The sequence below is a fragment of the Stenella coeruleoalba genome (genome assembly GCF_951394435.1).
Source record: "Stenella coeruleoalba genome assembly, chromosome: 6".
Taxonomy (NCBI): Eukaryota; Metazoa; Chordata; class Mammalia; order Artiodactyla; family Delphinidae; genus Stenella; species Stenella coeruleoalba.
In genome coordinates, this window is record NC_137151.1 from 95,646,881 (window position 1) to 95,660,444 (window position 13,564).

Sequence of the window (13,564 nt, forward strand, 5' to 3'; positions counted from 1 at the left end):
CTGTTTTCTTTTTTAATTTATGGTACCATCCTAGAATGTTAGAGGTGGTATCTTGTGATTTTAATTTGCATTTCCCTAATGACTAATGATGCTGAACATCTTTTTATGTATTTGTTGGCCATTTATATGTCTTTTTTGGAGAAATCTTTATGCAGATCCTTTGCCTATTTTTTAATTGGGTTGTCTTTTAGTTATTGAGTTGTAAGTGTTCTTTACATATTTTAGCAACAAGTCCCTTATTAGATACAGGATTTACAAAAATGTTCTTCCACTAAATTGTTTTTTTTTTTTTTTTTTTGCGATACGTGGGCCTCTCACTGTTGAGGCCTCTCCCATTGTGGAGCACAGGCTCCGGACGCACAGGCTCAGCAGCCATGGCTCACAGGCCCAGCCACTCCGCGGCATGTGGGATCTTCCCAGACTGGGGCACGATCCCATGTCCCCTGCATCAGCAGGCGGACTCTCAACCACTGCGCCACCAGGGAAGCCCTGAATTGTTTTTTTTTTTACTTTCTGTTGGTATCTTTCGATGTACAAAAAATTTTAATTTTGATGAATTTCCTTTCATCTATTTTTTTCTAAGAGTTTTATATTTTATCTCTTATGTTAGGTCTTTGATCCATTTTGAGTTAACTTTTGTATGTGGTGTGATGTAGGGGTCCATATTAATTCTTTTGCATGTGATTCTAGTTGCCCCAGCACCATTGCTTTTTCTTTTGAAGATAGTTTTGCCAGATACAGAATTCTTGATTGACAGTTTTTTCCTTTCACCATTTTGAATATGTCTTTCCACTACCTTCTGGTTTTCACTACCTTTTGTTTCTGATGAGAAATGTGCTATTAACCTTTTCTGTTGTGTCCTGTATTTTGGTGCTTTTAGGTTATTCTTTTTGTCCTTGGCTTTTAGTACCTTGGCTTTAGGACCATGTTTGGATATCTTTGTGTTTATCTTGCTTGGAGTTCATTGAGCTTCTTGGATGTGTAGATTAATTTTTTTCATATTTGAGAAGTTGCCAGCATTATTTTTTCAAATATATTTTGGCCCTTTTTCTCTGTTCTCTCCTTCTGGGTCTCCCGTTGCACATATGTTGTTTTGCTTGATGGTGACCCTTTGAGGTTCTTTCATTCTGCTTGATTCTTCTTTCTTTGTGTTCTTCAGATTGGACAGTTTCTTTTGATCTATCTTCAAGAGCCCTGCTTCTTTCTCCTGCAAGTTCAAATATGCTGTTGAGTCCTTGTGCTTTTCAATTTCAGAATTTCTCATTTGGTTCCTTTTTAAAATATATATATAATTTCTACCTCTGTATCAATAATACTCTATTTGACTAGGCTTTTTTTTGCCGTAATGCACTTTGGTTCTTTAAACATAGTTTCCTTTAGTTCTTTTCATGTATTTTTATGATAGCTACCTTGAAGGCTTTGTCTACTAAGTTGAGCATCTGAGGTCCCCCAGAGACAGTTTCTTTTTACTGCTTTTGATTTTATGGCCCGTATTTTCCTGTTTCTTCCTATGTCTCATAATTTTTGTGAAAACCATACATTTTAGATAAATTATACCAACTTTGGTTTCTAATCTCCTCCCTTGATGCTGGTTGTTGTTGTTGTATTTTTGTTTGTTTAGTAGTGACTTTTCTAGATTAAGTCTGTGGAGTCTGTTTTACCTGCAGTGAATGCCACTGATATCTGTACTTACTGGGTTTTTGTTTTGCTTTATTTTTAAAGCCTTGCTTACTAGGGGTTGCCCCTGGGTCAGCATAGCTTAGTGGTCAGCCAGTGATTAGTTTGTTTTTTGTGTTTAAACCCCTTGATCAGTATGACTGCCACTCTTTGCCAGTGGATCTGTGTGTGGTTTAGAGAATGCATTCAAATTTGATGATTTACACATCTGCCCTGACTTTTACTTGTTATGATTGTAAAGCCTCACATTCAGCCAAGAATGAGTAGCTAAGTCTCAAGTATATAATTTATTCTGGACATCACTTTGTTTAGGTTATAAACAACACATGGCAAATATTTCTCAGAACTTATTTTAATACTATAAATTGACCAGGTTCATGGGACTTCCCTGGTGGTGCAGTGGTTAAGAATCCACCTGCCAATGCAGGGGACACGGGTTCGATCCCTGGTCTGGGAAGATCCCACATGACGTGGAGCAGCTAAGCCCGTGTGCCACAGCTACTGAGCCTGCGCTCTAGAGCTCACGAGCCACAAGTACTGAACCCGCGTGCCACAACTACTGAAGCCCGCGCGCCTAGAGTCTGTGCTCCACAACAAGAGAAACCACCGCAATGGGAAGCCCACACACTGCAACGAAGAGTGGCCTCCACTCACCGCAACTAGAGAAAGCCCATGCACAGCAGTGAAGACCCAATGCAGCCAAAAATAAATGAATAAATAAATAAATAAATTTATTAAAAGAAAAAATTGACCAGGTTCAATAATATCCTTTGTTGGCATAAACAGGTTTTTTGGTTAATATAATTTTAGTAATTTTTAAATATGTCCTTGATTATTTTCAGGGAACTGGATGGGGGTAGTTATCTAGGGAGCTGTCTTTGGTTTTGGTAGATTTTTTTAGTCAGCCTTTTAATGGGATTTTATTTTCTTTCTTCAAGGACTAGTGAATTCAGTGGATGTCAGTCTCATTCATTTTCAAATGAAAAGCCAAAACTCTTTGTTTCATAGAATAGAAATAACCTTCAGACTATTTACTCTCTCAGGTCACTTTTTTCTCTATTTCATCACTGTGAATATTGGAATTTCACTATTTAGAAAAACATTTTCAGTTTTTTATTTTAAGCTTAGCTTTAATGGTTGCAATATTCCCAGTTAGGTTGGTGATACTTGTAGAGCTTCTCATCAAAATCCATTGGAAACAAAATTAGATTTAGTCATTGCTATCCTGGAAATGAGGCAAATGTGAAATATCTAGGACCAGAGAGCAGCTGGCTTGAAGGATATACTTGAATAACATACCATGAGTTATAGGAGTTCTCATTTCTGTACTTGGCAGTTAAAAGTCGACTAGGCCACCAGAAGACTGTCCCTTCCCAGTTATTTCCTCCAAAAAGCATACTTGATAACAGTCCTCCAAATATGAGATGACTTCACTTTAAGTATGGTGTGGCAACAGTGGCTCCTAGTATTATCTCCATTTACACTATCAGGGGATGCTATGATGATGATGCTCTAGCTTTTGTTGCTCTTGAAACATCTCATTCTACAGTTTAAGAATCAATCATAATACTTCTAATAATTATTTATGAAACACCACTAATGATACAGTCCTTTATTCACAGATTCATTTATTCCCTGGGTCAATTCATGTCTGCCAAATATAACTAAAAAACATGACCAGTATTGCTGCATGTTTGAACCATCCTCTAGCAGTAGTATTGAAGATTCACTATATTTCGTTTTAATGGGTCATATACAATTGAAATGTAAAACATATGTTTTTTGAAACTTAGTTATTGGGTAATAAGTATATTTGGACATATTTAAGTAATTTAATATGCAGTGGAATGGTTTTTGTAGAAAATTCAAGTACTCTTTCTTGGATAGTGACTTTACAGACACCATATTCATATTTGAATATGATGTTCTTTTCCATTTACACAGAATACATTGTTGGATGTTGTTTGTTTGGTTGGTTTTTGTTTTTACAGTAATGAGAAAGAAGAACAGGATCAAAAAGAAAAATTGGTGTTGTTGGAAGACTGTGAACTCATTACAATAATTGCCATAATTCCTGGCAGATTAGAAATCACTACTCAACACATTTACTTCTATGATGGCAGCATTGAAAAAGAGGACGGTGAGGAGTTCTGGGGGAATAATTTCTGTTGTTCAATAGTTAAGTATCCAGTTTATCAATCATTAATGAGAAGAAAGCGATAAGGTGGGACTGTAGAATTGTAGTCTACCATGTAAAAGGAGACATGGAAAGTCAGTATGGAATTAAATTTATTATCAACAATGTACTGAAGGGAATGCTTCCTTTTTATTAATGTTTTTGAAAAGGTTTGGCTAGAGGGGATTGCTATAAACTGAAGTTATAAAATACAATTTTACTTTTATTTATATGTACACTTGTTCCTAGAGGCTTTTCACCTAATCCTTTATCTGAAAATAAAAAGATATTTAAATCTAAGCTGCCAACATAAAGAGAAAAGGAAAACTGTTTCTAAGATATAATATTCAGAGTTATTCTCTATTCCAATGGAAAGGAAGTAGAAAAGCTATAGAATTTTAAAATAGTCTTAAAAGAAACAAATTAAACATCCAATAAATTTAACAAATGGTTTTCATCATACAGAAACTGAATTCCTTTTCCATAGTGCTACTTTTGTCAGGAACTAGGAGATATTTTCTGCATAGCATGAGTAACTTTTTGTGGTACCCCAGTCACAAGATTGTTTCTGTTTTCAGGAGTAGGCTTTGATTTCAAATGGCCTCACTCTCAAGTTCGAGAGATTCACCTACGACGGTACAACTTAAGGAGGTCAGCCCTTGAGATTTTTCATGTTGACCAATCCAACTACTTTCTCAATTTCAAAAAAGAGGTATGTAAGATGCTAACTTTCTGGAAGCCCCAGACTATTAGCTTGAAATTATTTTCCAACTAGTGAGCTGCAATGAAACTTCACAACTCTACTCTTTCATCGAGTCAAAATATATATTAGAGAAAAAAAAATACATACCTTTGGGACTAACCAGTGTATGCATTTTTGTTGGAATTTATGTGCAAGTGTTTGGAGGATCTTTGTTTTCAGTTTTTATATATAGGTAGATAAAGAAGTCAATAGAATATTGAGTGTCAGCTAATAGGTGTCTCACAGTATCCAGTTGTGAAATAATATGCAATATATATGATATAACTGGATTTATGAAATTAGGTTGGGTTCAGTTCAACAATAGTGGAGCCTGTGTAATCAGGAAGAATAATGGAACATGTTTTTCTAGGAATAGAGTAAATTCTTACATAGTGTAAGTGGTTAAGAGATTGCCACTGAAGCCAGGTTACGTGGATTGAAGATCATTCCACCACTAGCTCTGTAACCTTTGACCTGTTACTTGCCCCCAGCCTTCCTTCCCTCTGTCATATACTTGAGGTCAGACTTGTATCAGAGTCTGATAGCTCTCTCCACCTTGCCTAGCTTTCTCTCCATTTTCTCTCACTGTCATCTCTCCTAATAAAATCCTGCATGTTCAATTCTGTCTTAGCATTTGCTTCTCAGATGACCTGGATTAGCATAGTCAATAACTAAGTTTCTGTTCATTTGTGAGTTCCAGGTTTATTTGTAGATGATTTGATTCAGACATTTAAAGAGCATTTTTCTATTTTTACAAAAAGATAATTTTTTACTATTAAAAATAAATTTTCCCCCATAGGAAAATACAATGTATGTGTTTTTTAGAAAGCTATTTTATGTAAGTAAACCAAGCACACTCCTATTGAATACTATGCTTTTGTAAATAGTTTTTTGTTTGTTTGTTTGTTTGTTTTTAGGCCTAGTGGTATGTCTTTATTTTGTTCCATTAATTTAATTCATTCTTTTGGTGGATTCGGGGCATAGTAAGTTCGATTCTTGTTGATAGATATAAGATGCTAGAAGGGTATCCAGGGAGAAATGACAAATATCTCCAGTTGGAAATAAAAGTGTAAGGTAGACGTTAGGGTGGTAAATATAGATCTGGAATCAGCATATGGGTAACAGATGAAATTATGACAGAAAATAATATCACCTCATGAGCAGAACAGAACAAGAAAAGGAGTAGATGATAGTGGACCCCATCGTCAGTTTAAGGAGCAGGTAAAGGAAAAGGAGTTGGTGAGAGACTGAGAAGGATGATCAGAGAGTGATGTAACCTGGAGAGTAGTGTCCTGGATGATACGTACGGGAGAGTTTTAGGGGTTGATCTGTAAGGTCTAATGACATGTATCAATAGAATGAAGCCCAAAACAGATCATCGAATTGGAAAATGAGGTCAACTGCACTGACACAGTTCATCCAGATTGCTATGACAAAATTACCATAGACTGGATGGCTTAAACAACAAATACTTATTTCTCTTAGTTCTGGACTGAAAGCTGGAAGTTCAAGAGCAGGATTCCAGTGCAGTCAGGTTCTTGGTGAACACCTTCTTCCTGGTTAACAGATGCTGTATCCTTACATGGTGGGCAGAGAGGGAGAAGGAGAGAGAGGATGAGAGAGAGAGAAAGAGCTAGCTCTCTGGTCTCTTATTTTTTTTTTTTTAATTTTTTAATTTTATTTTATTTACTTTTTTGTACAGCACATCCTTATTAGTCATCAATTTTATACACATTAGTGTATACATGTCAATCCCAATCGCCCAATTCATCACACCACCATCCCCACCCCCACCCCCCCGCGGCTTTCCCCCCTTGGTGTCCATACATTTGTTCTCTATCTGTGTCTCAATTTCTGCCCTGCAAACCGGTTCATCTGTACCATTTTTCTAGGTTCCACATATATGCATTAATATATGATATTTGTTTTTCTGACTTACTTCACTCTGTATGGCAGTTTCTAGATCCATCCACATCTCTACAAATGACACACTTTCGTTCCTTTTTATGGCTGAGTAATATTCCATTGTATATATGTACCACATCTTCTTTATTCATTCATCTGTCGATGGACATTTAGGTTGCTTCCATGACCTGGCTATTGTAAATAGTGCTACAATGAACATTAGGGTGCATGGGTCTTTTTGAATTATGGTTTTCTCTGGGTATATGCCCAGTATATTGTTGGGTCATATGGTAATTCTATTTTTAGTGTTTTAAGGAACCTCCATACTGTTCTCCATAGTGGCTGTATCAATTTACATTCCCACCAACAGTGCAAGAGGGTTCCCGTTTCTCCACACCCTCTCCAGCATTTGTTGTTTGTAGATTTTCTGATGATGCCCATCCTAATGGGTTTGAGGTAATACCTCATTGTAGTTTTGATTTGCATTTCTCTAATAATTAGTGATGTTGAGCAGCTTTTCATGTGCCTCTTGGCCATCTGTATGTCTTCTTTGGAGAAATGTCTATTTAGGTCTTCTGCCCATTTTTGGATTGCGTTGTTTGTTTTTATCATATTGAGCTGCATGAGCTGTTTATATATTTTGGAGATTAATCCTTTGTCCGTTCATTCATTTGCAAATATTTTCTCCCATTCTGAGGGCTGTCTTTTCGTCTTGTTTATGGTTTCCTTTGCTGTGCAAAAGCATTTAAGTTTCATTATGTCCCATTTGTTTATTTTTGTTTTTATTTCCATTACTCTAGAAGGTAGATCAAAAAAGATCTTGCTGTGATTTATGTCAAAGAGTGTTCTTCCTATGTTTTCCTCGAAGAGTTTTATAGTGTCCGGTCTTACATTTAGGTCTTGAATCCATTTTGAATTTATTTTTGTGTATGGTGTTAGGGAGTGTTCTAATTTCATTCTTTTACATGTATCTGTCCAGTTTTCCCAGCACCACTTATTGAAGAGACTGTCTTTTCTCCATTGTATATCCTTGCCTCCTTTGTCATAGATTAGTTGATCATAGGTACGTGGGTTTATCTCTGGGCTTTCTATCGTGTTCCGTTGATCTATGTTTCTGTTCTTGTGCCAGTACCATATTTTCTTGATTACTGTAATTTTGTAGTATAGTCTGAAGTCAGGGAGTCTGATTCCTCCAGCTCCATTTTTTTCCCTCAAGACTGCTTTGGCTATTCAGGGTCTTTTGTGTCTCCATACCAATTTTAAGATTTTTTGTTCTAGTTCCATCAAAAATGCCATTGGTAATTTGATAGGGATTGCATTGAATCTGTAGATTGCTTTGGGTAGTAGAGTCATTTTCACAATATTGATTCTTCCAATCCAAGAACATGGTATATCTCTCCATCTGTTGGTATCATCTTTAATTTTTTTCATCAGTGTCTTATAGTTTTCTGCATCTAGGTCTTTTGTCTCTTTAGGTAGGTTTATTCCTAGATATTTTATTCTTTTTGTTGCAATGGTAAATGAGAGTGTTTCCTTAATTTCTCTTTCAGATTTTTCATCATTAGTGTATAGGAATGCCAGAGATTTCTGTGCATTAATTTTGTATCCTGCAACTTTACCAGATTCATTGGTTAGCTCTAGTAGTTTTCTGGTGGCATCTTTAGGATTCTCTATGTATAGTATCATGTCACCTGCAAACAGTGACATTTTACTTCTTCTTATCCAATTTGGATTCCTTTTATTTCTTTTTCTTCTCTGATTGCCGTGGCTAGGACTTCCAAAACTATGTTGAATAATAGTGGTGATAGGGGACATCCTTGTCTTGTTCCTGATCTTAGAGGAAATGCTTTCCGTTTTTCACCATTGAGAATGATGTTTTCTGTGGGTTTGTAGTATATGGCCTTTATTCTGTTGCGGTAGGTTCCCTCTATGCCCATTTCTGGAGAGTTTTTATCATAAATGGGTGTTGAATTTTGTCAAAAGCTTTTTCTGCATCTGTTGAGATGATCATATGGTTTTTATTCCTCAATTTGTTAATATGGTTTATCACATTGATTGATTTACGTATACTGAAGAATCCTTGCATCCTTGGATAAATCCCACTTGATCATGGTGTCTGATCCTTTTAATATGTTGTATTTTCTTGATGATTTTTGCATGTATATTCATTAGTGATATTGGTCTGTAATTTTCTTTTTTTGTGGTGTCTTTGTCTGGTTTTGGTATCAGGGTGATGATGGCCTCATAGAATGGGTTTGGGAGTGTTCCTTCCTCCGCAATTTTCTGGATGAGTTTGAGAAGGATAGGTGTTAACTCTTATCTAAATGTTTGATAGAATTCACCTGTGAAGCCATCTGGTCCTGGACTTTTGTTTGTTGGGAGATTTTTAATCACAGTTTCAATTTTATTGCGATTGGTCTGTTCATATTTTCTATTTCTTCCTGGTTCAGTCTTGGAAGGTTATACCTTTCTAAGAATTTGTCCATTTCTTCCAGGTTGTCCATTTTATTGGCATAGAGTTGCTTATAGTAGTCTCTTAGGATGCTTTGTATTTCTGTGGTGTCTGTTGTAACTTCTCCTATTTCATTTCTAATTTTATTGATTTGAGTCCTCTGCCTCTTTTTCTTGATGAGTCTGCCTAATGGTTTATCAATTTTGTTTATCTTCTCAAAGAACCAGCTTTTAGTTTTATTGATCTTTGCTATTGTTTTCTTTGTTTCTGTTTCATTTATTTCTGTTCTGATCTTTATGACTTCTTTCCTTCTGCTAACTTTGGTTTTTGTTTGTTCTTCTTTCTCTATTTCCTTCAGGTTAAGGTTAGATTGTTTATTTGAGATTTTTCTTGTTTCTTGAGGTAGGCTTATATAGCTATAAACTTCCCTCTTAGAACTGCTTTTGCTGCATCCCATAGGTTTTGCATCGTCATGTTTTCATTGCCATTTGTCTCTAGGTATTGTATGATTTCCTCTTTGATTTCTTCAGTGATCTCTTCGTTATTTAGTAACGTATTGTTTAGCCTCCATGTGTTTGTGTTTTTTACGTTTTTTTCCCTGTGATTCTTTTCTCATCTCATAGCGTTGTGGTCCAAAAAATTGCTTGATATGATTTCAGTTTTCTTAAATTTACTGTGGCTTGATTTGTGACCCAAGATGTGATCTGTCCTGGAGAATGTTCCGTGTGCACTTGAGAAGAAAGTGTAATCTGCTGTTTCAGGATGGAATGTCCTATAAATATCAATTAAATCTGTCTGGTCTATTGTGTTATTTAAAGCTTGTGTTTCCTTATTTATTTTCATTTTGGATGATCTGTGCATTGGTATAGTGATGTGTTAAAGTCCCCCACTATTAATGTGTTACTGTCGATTTCCTGTTTTATAGCTGTTAGCAGTTGCCTTATGTATTGAGGTGCTCCTGTGTTGGGTGCATATATATTTATAATTGTTATATCTTCTTCTTGGATTGATCCCTTGATCATTATGTAGTGTCCTTCCTTGTCTCTTGTAACATTCTTTAAGTCTATTTTATCTGGTATGAGTATTGCTACTCCAGCTTTCTTTTGATTTTCATTTGCATGGATTATCTTTTTCCATCCCCTCACTTTCAGTCTGTATGTGTCCCTAAGTCTGAAGTGGGTCTCTTATAGACAGCATATAGATGGGTCTTGTTTTTGTATCCATTCAGCCAGTCTGTGTCTTTTCGTTGGACCATTTAATCCATTCACGTTTAAGGTAATTATCCCTATGTATGTTCCTATGACCATTTTCTTAATTGTTCTGGGTTTGTTTTTGTATGTCCTTTTCTTCTCTTGTGTTTCCCACTTAGAGAAGTTTCTTTAGCATTTGTTGTAGAGCTAGTTTGGTGGTGCTGAATTCTCTTAGCTTTTGCTTGTCTGTAAAGATTTTAATTTCTCTGTCAAATCTGAATGAGATCCTTGCCGGGTAGAGTAATCTTGGTTGTAGGTTCTTTCCGTTCATCACTTTAAGTATATCATGCCACTCTCTTCTGGCTTGTAGAGTTTGTGCTGAGAAATCAGCTGTTAACCTTATGGGAGTTTCCCTGTATGTTGTCATTTTTCCCTTGCTGCTTTCAGTAATTTTTCTTTGTCTTTAATTTTTGCTAGTTTGATTACTGTGTGTCTCGGCGTGTTTCTCCTTGGGTTTATCCTGCATGGGACTCTCTGTGCTTCCTGGACTTGGGTGGCTATTTCCTTTCCCATGTTAGGGAAGTTTTTGACTATAATGTCTTTAAATATTTTCTCTGGTCCTTTCTCTCTCTCTTTTCCTTCTGGGACCCCTATAATGAGAATGTTGTTGTGTTTAATTTTGTCCCAGAGGTGTCTTAGGCTGTCTTCATTTCTTTTCATTGTTTTTTCTTTTTTCTGTTCCGCAGCAGTGAATTCCACCATTCTGTCTTCCAGATCACTTATCCGTTCTTTTGCCTCGGTTATTCTGCTATTAATTCCTTCTAGTGTAGTTTTCATTTCAGTTATTATATTGTTCATCTCTGTCTGTTTGTTCTTGAATTCTTCTAGGTCTTTGTTAAACATTTCTTGCATCTTCTCTATCTTTGCCTCCATTCTTTTTCCAAGGTCCTGGATCATCTTCACTATCATTGTTCTGAATTCTTTTTCTGGAAGGTTGCATATCTCCACTTCATTTAGTTGTTTTTCTGGGATTTTATCTTGTTCCTTCATCTGGTACATAGCCCTCTGCCTTTTCATCTTGTCTGTCTTTCTGTGAATGTGGCTTTTGTTCCACAGGCTGCAGGATTGTAGTTCTTCTTCTGCTGTCTGCCCTCTGGTGGATGAGGCTATCTCAGAGGCTTGTGCAAGTTCCCTGATGGGAGGGACTGGTGACGGGTAGAGCTGACTGTTGCTCTGGTGGGCAGAGCTCAGGAAAACTTTAATCTGCTTGACTGCTGATGGGTGGGGCTGCGTTCTCCCCCCTGTTGGTTGTTTGGCCTGAGGCAACCCAACACTGGAGCCTACTGGGCTCTTTGCTGGGGCTAATGGCGGACTCTGGGAGGGCTCACGCCAAGGAATACTTCCCAGAACTTCTGCTGCCAGTGTCCTTGTCCTCATGGTGAGCCACAGCCACCCCCTGCCTCTGCAGGAGACTGTCCAACACTAGCAGGTAGGTCTGGTTAAGTCTCCCCTGAGGTCACTGCTCCTTCCCCTGGGTACCGATGCGCACACTACTTTGTGTGTGTTTCCTCCAAGAGTGGAGTCTCTTTCTCCCAGTCCTGTCGAAGTCCTGCCATCAAATCCCACTATCCTTCAAAGTCTGATTCTCTCAGAATTCCTCCTCCCGTTGCCGGACCCCCAAGTTAGGAACCTGACGTGGGGCTCAGAACCTTCACTCCAGTGGGTGGCCTTCTGTGGTATAAGTGTTCTCCAGTCTGTGAGTCACGCACCCAGCAGTTATGGGATTTGATTTTACTGTGATTGCACCCCTCCTACTGTCTCATTGTGACTTCTCCTTTGTCTTTGGATGTGGGGTATATTTTTTGATGAGTTCCAGTGTCTTCCTGTCGATGACTGTCCAGCAGCTAGTTGTGATTCTGGTGTTTTCACAAGAGGGAGTGAGAGCATGTCCTTCTCCTCTGCCATCTTGGTTCCTAATCTGTAAATAGTTTTAAAAGCACATTTGTATGTGGTATCTAAACTTCATAACAACATTCAGATTAGATATGGCAAATTCCATTCCTTTTTTTATAGATGAGGAAACTGAAGTTCAAAGATTAATTTTATTTCTTTACATTTGCATAAACCTGAGTAATTCACAAAACTGTAAGGGTAGAGATTATTATATTTAATATACAAATGAGACTCAGTAAATTAATTGATTTGCCAAGATGATTAGTAAATGACAGAACTAAATTTGAACTAGAAGGGAAGTAGTTTTTTGATTCAATGTCTGAAGATTATTCCATTATATACTATAAAGTTCTAAAAGAAATACATGTCATAATTTCGTTAAGCCTTGTAAAATAGAGAAGTTAAAACCACAATCCTCTATTTATATGAAATGTTCAGAATTGGCAAATCCATAGTGATGGAAAGTAGTTTAATTGTTGTCAGGGGATGGGAGGGAGTGGAAATTGGGGAGTGATGGCTAGTGAGTATGTAGTTTCTTTTGAGGATGATGGAAATGTTCCAGAGTTAGATAATGTGAATGGTTGCACAACTCTGTGAATATTAAAAAAAGCCCACTGAATTGTATATTTTAAAGGGTGAATTTTATGGTACATGAATTATATCTCAATAGATCTGTTAATAAAGCCATAATCCTCGTTTGTCTTGATCAATTTTTAAGCCATAAAGTGCTTTTTTTTTAATAGGTTAGGAACAAAGTATATAGCAGACTGTTGTCACTTCATTCTCCAAATAGTTATGGAACCAGATCACCACAGGAGTTATTCAAAGCATCAGGACTGACACAGGTAGGAAATTTTAAGTCACTGATTTGCTGTTCATTTTGTATCTCAGACTTTTGCTTAGAAGTAAAACTTCCTTCTTTCAATTATTTTATTTTGATTCTGCAACTGCTCTTCTTCCATTCAGATTGATCTTATGAATTATCTTTGAATCATTCTGTTTCCCTCACACATACAGTGCCCTGTTTCCAGTTTGCATGTCATTCAGTTCATGGGCATATCTTATAAATTCTTTTTCTTTTTCTTTTCTATTTTTTTTTTTTTTTTTTTTTTTGCGGTACGCGGGCTTCTCACTGTTGTGGCCTCTCCTGTTGCGGAGCACAGGCTCCGGACACGCAGGCTCAGCGGCCGGCCATGGCTCGCGGGCCCAGCTACTCCGCGGCATGTGGGATCTTCCCAGACCGGGGCACGAACCCGTGTCCCCTGCATCGGCAGGTGGACTCTCAACCACTGTGCCACCAGGGAAGCCCTAAATTCTTCTTTTTTAATAGTGTTCTTTTTAAAAAGTAGTACACAGGATTTTTTTTCTTAATAATAAAAATAATCTGTTCACAAGAAAAAAAATGGGAAAATACAAAAGACACCATGGAAAAAAGGCAAAAAAAAAAAAAATTCTCCAATCCTTCTATC

At 37.0% G+C, this 13,564-nt stretch overlaps 1 protein-coding gene across 2 annotated transcripts in view; it reads left to right on the forward strand.

Moving 5' to 3' along the window:
* The window catches only part of NBEAL1 (neurobeachin like 1), a 178,036-nt gene that overhangs the window by 121,938 nt on the left and 42,534 nt on the right, over positions 1–13,564 (forward strand). For both annotated transcript variants that reach the window (XM_079925384.1, XM_079925385.1), the window contains 3 exons: positions 3,669–3,817; positions 4,432–4,565; positions 12,839–12,940. In XM_079925384.1, the coding sequence (XP_079781510.1) occupies positions 3,669–3,817; positions 4,432–4,565; positions 12,839–12,940 (385 nt within the window). The remainder of the gene's footprint in view (positions 1–3,668; positions 3,818–4,431; positions 4,566–12,838; positions 12,941–13,564) is intronic.